The sequence below is a fragment of the Semicossyphus pulcher genome, unplaced genomic scaffold (genome assembly GCF_022749685.1).
Source record: "Semicossyphus pulcher isolate SPU_LCO1_2020_fin unplaced genomic scaffold, fSemPul1.0.p SCAF_23, whole genome shotgun sequence".
NCBI lineage: Eukaryota > Metazoa > Chordata > Actinopteri > Labriformes > Labridae > Semicossyphus > Semicossyphus pulcher.
The window spans coordinates 11,025,794-11,039,882 of NW_027211697.1; the positions used below are offsets into that span (position 1 = coordinate 11,025,794).

The 14,089-nt window shown below is 42.3% G+C and overlaps 2 protein-coding genes across 4 annotated transcripts in view; both read right to left on the reverse strand.

The window, feature by feature from the left end:
• Window positions 1-2,055: 2,055 nt before the first annotated feature.
• On the reverse strand, window positions 2,056-7,097 carry cacng5b (calcium channel, voltage-dependent, gamma subunit 5b). Of its 2 annotated transcripts, XM_069674412.1 has the most exons (6): window positions 6,902-7,097; window positions 5,864-5,869; window positions 4,788-4,919; window positions 4,222-4,362; window positions 3,981-4,126; window positions 2,056-2,406 (listed from the first exon to the last, which is right to left on the reverse strand). In XM_069674412.1, exons 1-6 carry the CDS (start codon window positions 7,095-7,097, stop codon window positions 2,146-2,148), a joined length of 882 nt encoding a protein of 293 aa, XP_069530513.1. In that variant the 3' UTR covers window positions 2,056-2,145. The 2 variants fall into 2 exon arrangements, with proteins under 2 accessions (XP_069530513.1, XP_069530514.1); XM_069674413.1 differs by lacking the exon at window positions 5,864-5,869 and having other exon boundaries at window positions 4,788-4,874.
• A 4,495-nt stretch (window positions 7,098-11,592) lies between these two features.
• prkcab (protein kinase C, alpha, b) overlaps window positions 11,593-14,089 on the reverse strand; it is a 129,625-nt gene continuing 127,128 nt past the window's right edge. For both annotated transcript variants that reach the window (XM_069674004.1, XM_069674003.1), the window contains one exon: window positions 11,593-13,880. In XM_069674004.1, coding sequence (XP_069530105.1) covers window positions 13,716-13,880 — 165 coding nt within the window. In that variant the 3' untranslated portion in view covers window positions 11,593-13,715. The remainder of the gene's footprint in view (window positions 13,881-14,089) is intronic.

The following is a 14,089-nucleotide window of genomic DNA, read 5'->3' on the forward strand; positions in this document are numbered from 1 at the left end:
TGTTGGACTGTAAGTAGGACAAAGGAGACATCACTTTGGTGTGTGTAATAATGTAATTTAGAGTGCCATGATATTGCCAGTTTAGAAAAACCGTAATGCAAAGTGTGACCTTTGAAGATTAAACTCCACTCATACACAAAACAAGTCAAACGCTGCCTCCTAGTGGATGCATGTAGAACTACTGAGTGTGGAAAAAACAGGCTGTTTGGTTTTATTTATTTATTTATTTTTCAAATGATTTCTCCTCAGTGTAGCTACATCAGAAACCGCTACTCAGTATAACAGCACTAATATACATTCACTTTTACCATGAATTAATGTAATATCTATTAGCTGTGCATGTTGTATAAAAATCTCTACAAAACATTTATGTGTGATCTCAGCCGGTCCAGGATGTATGTCCCTGTGTCTCTCAGGACAGACTTCTCTTCTTACCTACAGAGTCAACCTGTTTGAGACACAACTGCGTCTTTAGATAGAGACACCGACAACAGCAGGCTGGAGAAAAGGTAAGACTGTGTGGCAGGTTAGATTCTATAGCATGAAGTGAAACTGCAACAGTTAATTCAAACAAAATGTTCTTCAGTGAGGGATGCACTCAAACAGCTGGATCTGGAATGTGCGTTCAATGTCACACATCGTCAGAGCATTAAGTGTCAACTGTTTGGAGCTATTTGACGCTTGTTACTCCATCAATTTCTATACCTACTTGTAATATCTGCAAAGTTGTTACATTTGTTTTACAAGTTAGGTTAGGACAGCACTGTCTAAATCAAGCTGGATTATTATAAAGAATGATCTCTGCCTCTCTCTCACAGTGAGGTATAAAGTTCATCAAAGCTGGAGTGGGCAATTTAAGAGAAACCAGCAAGAGTAAAATAGATTTTTTTAAATATTTAAACTAACATGCTAAAGCCACGACTTCTTAACATTTAAATGTGCTCTGCATGATTTATGGTGCAGGACCAGTCCATAAGTGAAAGCATTAAAGAGGAGCACATTGCTAAAAACTACTACTACTACTATTTGTAGCTGTGCCCCAATCCAGGGGCTGCAGCCTTTGAAGGCCGATTGCGTCACAGATGAGTTCTCCTTTTCCTGGGTCGTGAAGGATCCATCGGTTGCATCCTTCGAGGCCCTGTGTATCCCGAAATGCATTGTGCACTAATTCAAACGAGATGACTCTTACGATGCAGAGGAAAACACTTTTAAATGTAAAAGTTTTTGGTTACAACTCAAAATCGAATAGCTAGCATTAGACGTGTTTGAAAAAACGAACGGGCCCTTGAAACAAATTATGTTAGGTTACTCTATGTTAGTTATGCTAGTTAGTTAGCCCGCTAGCTACCTGTTACTAGGCGACGGGAGCGAAGGGTAAGGGCGGGAACAGCTGGTGATGCAAACAGGAAAATCCTCCGCGGACCAAACCACCTCATTTCAGTTCGGCTATGGATGACCCATCCTGCGTGGCCCGCCTCCTTCGAAGGCTGCAGACCCTGGACTGAGACACAGCTTGTGTGTGTGTGGCTAGCTTGCTAGCTTTAGCTTGTGGGAGACTCCACTAATAAATTGCTTAACGCAGCTTTAATTCAACACTTGTATCTGTTACTACACTTTAAAGTCACCCAAAGCCCAGCTATTGTTTCTGTATCTAATATGAAAAGGTCAGATCAGCGCATCCCTACCCTAAGAAGCATTTATTTTTGTTTCAAAATGAGGACGATATATCAAGATGTTAACAAAAACAAACAACCATGAGGCACTGACGGATAAAATGCAGAGATACAATTCAAACAAAAATACTGCTTAAGTTCAAGGTAATCTACTTTCCTCTAGATTTGATCTTTTTGAGTCACACACGATAACCCTGTATTGTTCTAAAACCAGCCCCGACCTAGAAAAATGCTGGTTCTGCAATGACAACAAATTCCCAAAAAGCATCTCTGACCCTCTAAAACAGCTAAAAGCAGCTCAGCATGACTTATTTTCAGAGTCATTAGGCCACAGTCAAGCCACAGCTGCACATACTTTTCTCCCTGGAAAACAAACCCACAGTTAAATATCTAAGTTGTGTATTTTTCTCAGTCCTCAGCAGGCCTCTGTGACCCTCCAGTGACCTCTTCAGATGACCTCTGTCGTGGCCCCTCAGCAGGGCGAAGAGGAGACCTGATCGTAGTCGGGGCATTTGAGGAGAGCGGGGTAGCTGGTGCTCATCTGGAGCGAGGCGTCGCTGGAGATGTCGGAGGGACTTCGCCCGCGGGACCAGGCCTCTGGGTGGAGGAACTGGCCCGAGTGGTCGGAGCAGTTGCTCAGGCGGGGGCGGTAGAAGCTGGGGTGCCGAGGCTGGTAGATCTCCTCTGCTGTGTAGCGCTTCATGAACAGGTAGACGGACATGACGCCAGCACTCTGCAGGGAATAGGGAAATGTGAGATTAAAGTCATTAGAATGAAATATATCAGATAATGTGTTTGTAAGTTCTTTCACGCGATAGAAACAATGCCTGCATACAGCTCCTTTTTACCTGCTACAAAAGCTCTTAATTAATCACAAACACTGATGGTACTGTTGTAATTTGTAACCATATTAATGAGTAACAATTACACTGATATAAACATGTGGTATTGCAGTTTCTCTCTGACCACCAGAGGGCGCTGCACACACAGACTATATTAACACTTTCAGTTAAACATGTAAAATGACATGATAAATCAGGAGATCTGTGTTTGTAGTATACACTAAATAGATAATATATTTGTCATGAAGGGTTAACAGAAATATTAATAACAATAGTGTCCACCTTATTTAGTAAAATTGAATACAACTCTCCTGCTCTAATGTCTGTTCTCTTAAGGTTTAGTTATAGTGTAAATCAATTAAATGTGTTTGGAGTCACAGTTTAAGATATTTAACTGAACTGAATAACATTGAAGTGTTTTTATCCCGTCCAAATTTAAACATGATGTATGCAGAATATTGGAAACACCTCTCAGTCTGATGCAGTCCAGTACTCTGTGCTACGAAACCCACAGATTGACAGTGACAGTGACTGACAGTTAAACAAAACAACAACAAAAAACATTTAAGGCACAATTAAAGTAGGCTCTGCAGGAGACTGTACAAATGCACCACGTAAACTGGGTGTAAAGAAATGCTTTTGATGGGGATAAAAGGCCCATTCACAACTTAGGGGAAGTTTGAGACACGATAAGTCACTATCTGTCGCCAAATGATTGAGCCTGTGGCCCACTGATGAAAGCCTCTGCATTTGCAGTATTACAGACTGGGTGACATTCGCAGAAGAAATCACAAGCGGCGCCCAGTTATACCCCTTTCCCACCAAAATAAGCGCATTGACGCAGGTTTTTCAGACCTGGGAAGACCCGCTAATAAACGCAGATTGTCTCTGTTCCCATTGCCAGTGGAGTATGTTCCTTTTGTTCTCTTTTCTGCTGCGTCACCGTCTGACGTCACAAACGCACCACCAAAACAGGGTTAGTAAACAGTAGTGCGCACAAAGAACTTACATTCTACTCTTTGGTAAGCAGCATGGAGGCCAGTGGAGACGTTACGGTGCTCATTAATGTATCTTTTACTCTTTCAGTCTATGTCAAAGTCGGCCGCGACAAATTTGGAACGATGTTCGAGAGACGGGCGGAAGAATCATGGCATCGCAGTGGAGATTAATGTGTCAGAGCCGAGGCAATAATTACCCGGAGATGGAGATTAAATTTAGTTGAAGCATCTCTAGTAGTACATTATTGCTGTTTCATTTATTTTTTCAAGGATTATTTTTATGGCCATTTTGCCTCCATTAGATAGGACAGGAAAGATCAAACCTCCGGACGATGCACGTCTTGGTGCAGTCACGTGAGTATTCCTGTGTGATTTTTAAGATCATACTGTTTGGTGTTATGCTACATATTCCACATGTTGACCTTAATCAGAGCAGTAATAAACCACTGTAGTAGCTGTGTGCTGACCTCAGTGAGAAGGAAGGAGATGGCGGCGAAGGCAAAGGACCAGCCGTACTTGTAGGTGACAAAGGCCTCGCTGCTCTTCGTCCTGTTCAACATTTCATCATTTATACTGGAGATGTACAGCACCAGACCCACCACCAGAGCCAGACCTGACACACAGAGAAGTCAGTATTAAATCAAGAACATGTACAACAGAGGAGAGAAACCTGAAAACAGATAGAGGAGGAAAAGAGAAGTGGTGTACCCGAGAGGATGAAGAAGATTCCAGAGACAAACGCCAGGATGGTGCAGTGAGGCCGAACGTGCCCGATGTTGCTGAGGATGAAGCCGATGAACATGAAGAAGAGGCTGAGGAGAGGGAATGGAGTGGCAGAGCGGATCATCTCTGAGGAGAGGAGGAAGGAAACAGATGCGTGTTTGAAAAAGAGTTTAATCCCAAAGTGATCTCAACTTTCCCATGACGGGAGGACGGGGAACAATCAACCTTGGTATAAGATTAAATGGAGACACTTGTACGTCATCTATGTTGTGAATGGAGTAAAATATGCGAGCGTATTACACTGACTCATCCCGTAGTAAAGCTTTGACACTGAGCGGCTCTGAAGGACTCGAGAGGTGAATTGTTAAAAAGGTAATAAGTATTCTGAAGAGGAGCAGGGCAACAACAGTATGGCTCAGATGACTCATCCGTCTGGATACATTCAGTACATTTTTTTTGCCATAAAAATACCACAGCTGCTTATGTGGACAACCTTTAAGAAGGCACCTTGAGTTAATAAGCCTGAAGCTGCTGTCGGAGGTGTTACTCACTGAGCATGTTCACTGTGGACTCTGACGTCAGCTGGACGTTCATCGGCATAATGTACGCGATGGTGAAGCAGCGGCCAGACTCCTCACCTGAAGAAGAAGAACTCAGAGTCAAGGGGAAGAAGAGAGATGCAGCTGAAGGGCAGGTATATGAGGGAGGTGACGGGGGAAATGGAAACATGTGTGCAGGTTGTTGTGGAGGTCAGGTAAACACACTGAGTATGACAGCAGGGGATTATTAAGAGGCCGATATTACAGACCGGCAGAGTAGAGACTTGGCTAAGAAGCTGATAAGAAAGCTAGAATCCAGTGAGCCATAATTATCACAACAAACAACAGATAACAGTTTTATTTAAAGTTAAATAATCTCAAACATTTCAGTTTTTTTCTCTTTGGCGGCACCTATGGTGATAAACGGTAATTGCGGGAGCACACTTCCCAGATATCCAGACAGTGCTGCATGTGTGACGTCCACGGTTGGCCCCGGTTGTAACTCTTGATTTTCCTGGCTGACGGTCGCTTTCCTTTTCAGACTGTTTGCTTCATCTGAGCGTCGAGTTTGTTTCTTGTTCTTTGGATTTTCACTTCTTGTTGAAGTTGTATCTGTAGTCATCCATCTTTTCTTTGTTTGTTCAGCCATAGTAGATTACTGTTTACTCACAACACTTGCAGAGATCAGAAAATAGTGTTGTGACGTTCGCCAACAATCCGATTCTTTTGAACAGCTTTTTGGTGCAAACGTCGGGAACCAAGTCGTAGGTGAGAGCCGTTCTTTTTATAGTAGTGCCCAAGTTTAACTGCCCGCCCTAGATCCACTCCCCTTTATGTCGAATTACCACAGGCAGCTTTTTGCTATCTGCAACTGCAGCTATACTCGGTCACGTGTAGCGGAATCATGTCAACACAACGTATTGCCGATGGTGAGCAACATTATAACCCTCTGCCAAGTTTGTTGCTTTTGTGTTGACATCTCTGTAGTCAGTACAGAGCTGTATCATAATTTATTGGCAAATAAATGATGTTGATTAATTGTGTTGACATGTCAGAATATAGTGCAGGCACCATTTCGCAAGTCTGACCACTCTCTGCCTCATAGTGTTGCCATGTTCTCGAGCGTTTGAAATGGCATTGATAGGCTCTCGGAAAAGGAACAGAGACATGAGATCGCTTCAAAGAGACGTAATTCCCAGCACTACCGGAAGAGCAGCAGCTTTACACACAAGTGTGTTTGTTGCGTTAGCTCCACCTACCCTCTCTGGCAGAACAACCACTGCTGGCTGATGGAAACACGTCACTAACTGGGCGTCGCTTTTGATGTTTTCTGCGAAAGTCGCCACAGACACCCAGTCTGTAATACTGCAAATGCAAAGGCTTTCATCAGTGGGCCATAGGCTCAATCACCATTGTGTTACCTCATTCAGCGATAGATAGAGACTTAACAGACATTTATTTAAATGAAAATCTTCGAGATTATCACTTTAAATAAAACTTTGCAGTGACGTGCAACGGTCTAAACTTGTCAATTCAACCAAAATCATAATGAATGCATACTGCAGCTTTAAATTTGTCTTTAACTTTTTTAAACAGTGTGAGTTACATCACATCCTGCAAACACGGTTACACACTGGCGTCACACACACACGCACACACATTCACATACAGACACCTGCTGGCATTACCCACCAGAGAATTCCGCAGCACGATGAGATGACATCTGTTTCTGTAGGTGCAAGTCAGGTGTGTGTGTGTGTATGTGTGGTTGTGTGTGTGTGTGTGTGATCATATTTCAGGACTGACTATAATAAATCCACCTTGTTTAACAGGTTGTGATTAAAACCAGGAAGAAATACAAACACACTTTGCATCCATCTGTTGCTCTCTCACTCTGCATCTTGTAATCCACACTTACTCACAACTGCTCTCACACACACACCAACACACACACACACACACACATGCTCACACACACACACAGATGAAGCACTTGTGAATGAAATTCTGTGACGATATATATCACATTTTCCATTCCACTCTAACATTTAACCCCACCACATCTGAGCCACAGCAGTGCCACTGCAGCAGAATATAGATCCCACATCCACGGACTCGTTACTGACCGGCCAGGAAGCAGACCCTCCAGAGGCCCGAGTGCAGCGAGGTCTTGATGTCGATGCTCTGGTTCAGAGGCATGATGACGCCCTCCTCCAGGTACAGCCAGTAATCGGTGCTGACCGCCACTCCCAGCAGCCCCAGACCGCTGATTGCAAAGACGCTGCTCAGCAGAGTCAGAGCCTTCCTGCTGCACGCGCTCATGCTGACAGCAGGGGGAACCTCCAGCAGGCGTTAAATCAAGAAGAAATCTGGAGGAGGAAGTGGAGGTAGAAGGAAAAGGTAAAGGCAGTTTGATGTTTTAATGTGATGACTCAAAGCTTTCTAGTTGAATAAATAAATACAGATATGTGAAATAAATGACCAAATGATCGAATACAGACAGAGATAGGGATGAAATTGAAAACAAAAATGGCTCATTATTATGAAGTGTTATTTCATCTTGCATTGTCTTTCTGTCTTTATATGTCAGTGGAAAGTAACCGCTGTGTCAGACCTGTGACAGCCAACAAAAAACTGTTTCTGTTCAGACCAAGATTGTAACGAAAACTGGTATCATTAAAACTGGGGAACAACCTGCAGTAACATTTGATAAAAAACGAAATAAGATTAAAGATAAGATTAAAGTAATAATCTCGAAGATCATTTAAATAAATGTTAAGTCTCTATCTATCGCCAATGAGGTAACACAATGATGATTGAGCCTATGGCCCACTGATGAAAGCCTTTGCATTTGCAGTATTACAGACTGAGTGTCTGTGCAGACTTTCGCAGGAAAAAATCACAAGCGGCGCCCAGTTAGTGACGAAAAGAAAGAAAGAAAAGATGGATGACTACAGATACAACTTCCAAAATAAGTGAAAATCCAAAGAAAAAGAAACAAACTCGACGCTCAGATGAAGCAAACAGTCTGAAAAGGAAAGCGACCGTCAGCCAGGAAAATCAAGAGTTACAACCGGAGCCAACCGTGGACGTCACACATACAGCACTGTCTGGATATCTGGGAAGTGTGCTCCCGCAGTTACCGTTTATCGCCATAGGTGCCGCCAAAGAGAACAAAACTGAGATGTTCGAGATTATCACTTTAAGAGGATTTGGTTCATTTGGAACCTGTGAACAGGCCCAGGCTAGCTGTTTTCCCCTGTTTCCAGTCTCTGTGCTAAGCTATGCTAACCATTTGCTGGCTTTAGCTTCTTGCTACTTTATATCACTCTCTTAAAAAGTGAGATACTATGTGTTATCATGAAACATATGTGATTATTTTATGCTTACACCTTAATTTGCAATATTTTGTCTTTATTTTCTCAAACAATTATCTATTATAGAACAGTTTAGGCCACCGTACTGTACGTATGGCCTGCTTGTGTGTTTACAAACCTTCAGGCGACTGTTCACTGGCTCATACAAACGAAGCTCCACATTTCTATAAATGGCTGGTTTTGCCTTCATAATCAGCCTGCTGTATTTATCTCTTGCATAAAACCCACACATGTTTTATGATCGGGGTAATATACAGTTTTAATTTTATACAATATACCACACTGTCACCCTGTCCAGCCTCTATGTGACTGTGTAGATTTAGACTACAATGAGACACTCACAGGTTCCGGCACGATCCATGAAACAATTTCAGTGTTTTACACAACACCTCAGTGTACAAGAACACTTATGGAGGCGAGTGTGGCCAGGTGCTTTGTGAGCCGGACTGAGAATAAAGGAAAGGAGGGAAAGACAGGGGAGAGAGAAGGATAGACAGATCTCTACAGGATAGGATGAGGAAGAAGCTCAGACTGTTAGCTTCATCCCTTTTGATGATGATGAAGTGTAAATCAGTGTGACCCTCCACACTGAGTGACATTACGTGTTGCAGCTTCCTGTTACGAATACAAATGTTCACATTATGTCCAAGACTGTCGTGGTTTTCACACTTCGCCGATCACTTCGTACATCACATCTGCAGTGACAGGATGACGGTGTAGATCTCATGTGAATGATGTATGCACGGTGCTGAGGGAGGAATCAGCTGGAGGACACACGGCCACAGAGAGGCTGTGGTTGATTACAAATTCTACTCTTAGAATGATGCATTCATGTACTTCAAATCTTTTTCTGTTGGCCTCTGAACAACCATGATTTAAGCTGCTGCTTTATTATTTTCAATCTCTATGCTTGACCACCAGCAAGGTCGCCTCTCTCACCCTGCAGAGGCCTGGTATTTTCCCCATTACATTTTCTTCTTCTTCAGTTTTTACCTTTTATTGTACTGTAAGAGTAAAGACAACTGTGATAACATGGTCAGAGTCTTAAACCTCCAGATAGCCAAGACGCTACATACAAATATTGGACATTTAAATCATCTTAAATGTTTTAAATCATTTGATGCCTTCATATAAAAACAAACAAATGCTTTTAAAATCCTCTTGTGCCTTTAAACTAGTTGTTGAGGTGCAGACACAGAGTAATTTACAGGTGACAAGACAGCTTGAGCTTCTACATGACTATAAATGTAACAGAGATGACTATACAGCCTCCTCTAGTGCACATCACATCAGACGTCTGTACACCACCATACTGTTGAAAATTCAAGGCCAACTTTTAATTAAAAGTAAATACAAATACACTTAACCTATATGGGACAGTCATCTTTTCTAAGTGTCCTTGGTGCTGTAACATCAGTCATATATTTGTACCACGGCTATCAGCAGACTTCTACCAAAGGGTTTAATGTAGCTCACAGCTATTTGTAACTGTCATGAAAATAAAATGTATATATATATTAGCTGTTGCACCGCATGCAGAAGCCGATGGCACGATTAATCCAGTTGATCATAAACAGGGGATTACAAAAAATAAAAGAAACCTGCGAATACAACAATTAAAATAAAAGTTCTATTATAACATACGGTTTGTTGTTGTCTGTCCGGTCTCAGCGCCCCGCACTCCCCGCGAAGACAGTAGTCAAAGTTGTGGATAAAAACCTCCGGGAGAAAAGGATTGTCAAATTTTTTTTGTTTGTCAGTGTCGACTTGGAAGAGAAAAAAAAGCGACTCTCCGTTGATTTGGTGTCAAAATTCCTTGAGTAAACTATTAAGTGCAGCCGCGAGAAGCTTATAGCACCAAGAAGAATCAGCAGCGCGCGCGAGGGCAACACTGTGAAAGAACGAGCCGAATTAGACGCCTCGTGCTGATCAGAGAGAGCGAGAGAGGGGGAGAGAGATGGAGTGCTGGTGAGAGAGCGATCGAGAGAGAGGGAGAGAGCGTTTCAGGACCAAGGACAGCTCCGCACATATACTTTGTGCTGTGAATAAAGTGAGTTTTTTCCCCCCCACATGCGTCTGTTTGAGATACATCTGGACACCTTCAGTTGGTTTGTGTTCAATAAGACCATTTGTCCTGGCTTTACGAAAAGTTTAAAAATCTGTAAATGATATATCAGAAAGTAACTTGTTGAATTGGGTGGCCCAATTTAAACCTCATTAATTAGTTAGACCAATAATATAGCCGATAACGCACACATTGACCACTTGATAACCACTGCTATTTAAAGAGGGGGTATTTTGCTGTTTCACATTTTATGACATATATAATGTTTAAATGTTGGATGTCCACACTAAATGTGTGTGAAGTTTCAGATCTTTAAGTGAAAGTATGTTGGAGTAATCCCCAGCAAAAAAGTCTGCAGGCTGCTGTGAACGCTTGCTTTAAGGCAGACTTTTCCCGACCCTTCATTTTGTGATGTCACAAAGTGGAGGAACTCCATATTTGGGCATCTGCCCGAGACACAGCAGAACTTCCTGCCCCTGGCACAGTTCAAGGACACGCCCACCCAGCAGCTCAGTCTGCCTAAGAAATAGTTTTTCACTCCACCACACAGCTCAACGGCTCTGCTGGCCAAGTACATTAAAACTGTCTTGGAGAAAGTGTTGACTCTTTGGCTGTGCAGGAAAGACATCAGTGTTTACTTTTCCAAAGGACAAGAGCATTTAAAATTGAAAAAGTTTACTCTTTGCCGACAACTCTGTAACACGGCCACAGTGTAGGAGGCGTGCCTCAAACACCAAGTTCTGCTCCTTGGCAGGCTTCGGAGAGCCGGCCAATCAGAAAGAAGCAGGCTTGTAGGGGCGGGGTTTCTTAAAGAGACAGAGCTGACTGAGTCGTTTCAGGCAGAGGCTGTATGAGGGCCCGCACAGAGCACCAGCGTGAGAAACATGAGTGTTTTTAACTGTAAATTATGCTAAGCTACTACACAGGTAATGAAACTAGCATAATACCCCACTTTTAAACATTTTGTTTCCTCATTTTTAACAAGTTTGTAATAAGTGGTTATTACAGCTACTGTGTGACCTGTGTACAGGTGACGGCTCTGAGGTTCCTGAGTGATCTGCAATATTTGACCAAACTCTAAATGTGTAATTGTGAAATTAAATATTGATAAAAGCAGGTTATATTTTCACTTATGCATAAAGTCAGTTGCACTGTCTGACTGTGATATAATCAACTAAATTTAGTCCCATAACCTCCATATAGTGTGATTTCTGTACCTCATGAAAGGTCAAAATAACGTCCCATTTAATAACCCCCTTTTTTCAGACCCCCCCATAAATAGTTTTCATACAGTCCCTAAATACACGATTTATTCTACGTGGACCGAACACTTCCAAATAAAAGAGCAGATGAATGTTTTTCATACTTTATTTATACACAGGATCCATCATACCACAATGAACAGAGGAACAAGAAGAATCAGGAAAACAAAAGCAGGGGCACGGAAAAGAAACACATACAAACATCCCTGTGGCTTTAACTGTAGCCTGTTAGTGGTTCTGTACCCTGACTGGCCTGACATTTCATTACATCTGTCATTGGTCTGAAGGTTTGTTTGTTAGTTAGTTTCCTCTCCTCTGATAAAGTTTCTCAATGTGAGACATGTAAACATTCAGTATTCTCTTAACCTAAAACACCTCATTTTGGTCCAGATGTGACAGCTGCATCGTCAGTCTACACGTTAAAGTAACTAATTAAAGAGCAGCAGGCTTCGTAAATTTGGCAGTTTTATGAAATCTTGCTGTTGTAGCTTTGTGTGCCTCAGAAAGAAAACACTGCAGGACACACCTGACTGGAAACAAACAGTTTGGCACCAGTTAAAAAAAAAACAGCAGAAGCTTTTTACACATATTTGTCTGTTTATAATTCAGCTGTTTAGCCAAACAGGTCGGGCTACATGACAGCAAACGGGAGGAGACGATGAGCGGAAAAGCGCACGATGCTCGTGGGTTTGTCTCATTCTGCGCGTCTATAGATAGTGAACTCCATGCTCCACACCAGGAGGGGAGGGGGTCTCTGTATCATGCAAGGGGTCTTTCTCATGCTTAGATCAGGCCTTGCCTCACGCATGCACAAAATATACGCGAGAAGGGAAAGACGGCTCTAAAATCCTCGTACTTAGTTTTGAAATTTGTTACAGAAGGAGTCGGTCCGGAGACGACCAAGGCAAGAGGGCATTCAAACGCTTCACACACAGTAGTTGCTGCATATTTGCCATGACACTGAGTAGTAGAAAACAATGGATAAATAGTGGAAATACATGTTACAAGGTTTTGCTGATACCAAAGCTACCAAAGATTCAGCCCAAACGTTTCACTTCTGAGGGGTCATCTACACATAGAAATGTTCAAACTGTCTACGGTAGTAAAAGCACATTCAGTTCGTAGTATAAAATCTGCAAGTAACTTCTCTTTTTGAAACATATGTACAAAATAAAAGGTCGACATAGAATAGCAGGTTAGACGTCTCTCTTTCAGTTAAGCAGAACATAAAACGGGAACAAAACCTTTAAACAAATTTTCTTCAGAATAAGACTCTTCAAAACGTACAACAATTATATATTAACATAGTTTATATCATTAATACTAAACTTTACAATGATACCAGACGTGTACTGCATCCTAGAGTCTACTGCTCGTACAGAGTCAGAAAATAAGCATGCAACAGAGATCTGCTTTGTGCATACGGAAAAAAAGCATCTTCATACTTTCAAACACACTCGTCTCTTTGATCCACAGTTTTCTGACCCTATAAATTAAACTCATCCTGCATTCGCCCACTGCACTGACGAGGCCTTGACAGCTTGTAACCGTTAGCATTATGTGCTTCTGTTTGTATGTTGAGTTAGATACACTGTTAGTCCACGTCCTACAAAACAACAGATATATAAACGGTCTCTGTTCAGGGGGTTGTAAGTGTGCGGACAGTTTTTGGAAAGCCAGAGGGGGAAAACATTACAAGAACTGCAATAGAAATGTGTGTTTTTTCCACTTCTACGGTACTTTGGCACTCATGTAACAGTATACTACCTCTTTTTTGTTGTTGTATATAAATATAAAATACACGTGTAGCGGTTCAGAAGTAGATAAAGCCGAGACAGAGCAGAAAAATATGTTCCGTTCTTGTCGTGCATTGCAGCTTGTTGCGTAGTAAGATGGGGAACATGAGTCGTTGGGATGAGAAGAAAAAAACATCTTGTATATTCAATACCTAATAAACTGATAGAAACATTCGTACGCAAGAAAAAAGGCTGCAGTTATGGAGAAAACAGAATCAAGAACATATTAAGAGATGCCCAGGACGATGCAAAATATGTACTTTTTCCGGCCATCGTTTGAACACTTTGCTACCCTCTCCTCAGTCATTTCTGCACACAGATATCGATAACGAGTAGACAGAATACTGTAGAGGATGATACAAGTCATTTGACAGCGGGACGTTGGTTGGAGTTTGGAAGGATCCTGTAGTCCATGCTTTTGTGTTTTCCGCTCGCTCTCCTCATACCACGCTGTGCAGGGACGGATGGATGAACTGAGGGTTCATGTAGGAGAAGCCGGCGAACTCGCTCTGGTCGATGTTGGCGATGACGAGCTGGTCGGGAGGAGTCAGCACGGGCTGCGTGCGCGTGAAGAACTTGTCGAAGTTTTCGGCTCCTTTGCCACACTGAAAAAGATTTTAAAAATGTGTGAATAAACAACCGTTATTTTTAACTTTGCACTGTAAAACACAACAAAGAAATTACAGGATTGTGAATTTAAAGGGCCAGTTTGCTAATTTTCACCCTCAGGACGCTATCCGCTTCTCCAATGGGCCCTGGGAAACCTGGCCAGAGAGCTCGCTAAACTACACTTCCTCAATCTAGGACGCCCGCC

Bases quoted from the DNA above. Each gene is read 5' to 3' on its own strand.
- cacng5b (XM_069674412.1), bottom strand. From the start codon at position 7,097: ATGAGCGCGTGCAGCAGGAAGGCTCTGACTCTGCTGAGCAGCGTCTTT. The intron at 4,363-4,787 runs GTGAGTAACACC...TCCTCTCCTCAG, and splicing joins GTCCACAGTGAACATGCTCA to AGATGATCCGCTCTGCCACT. The intron at 2,407-3,980 runs GTCAGCACACAG...TATTCCCTGCAG, and splicing joins TCTCCTTCCTTCTCACTGAG to AGTGCTGGCGTCATGTCCGT.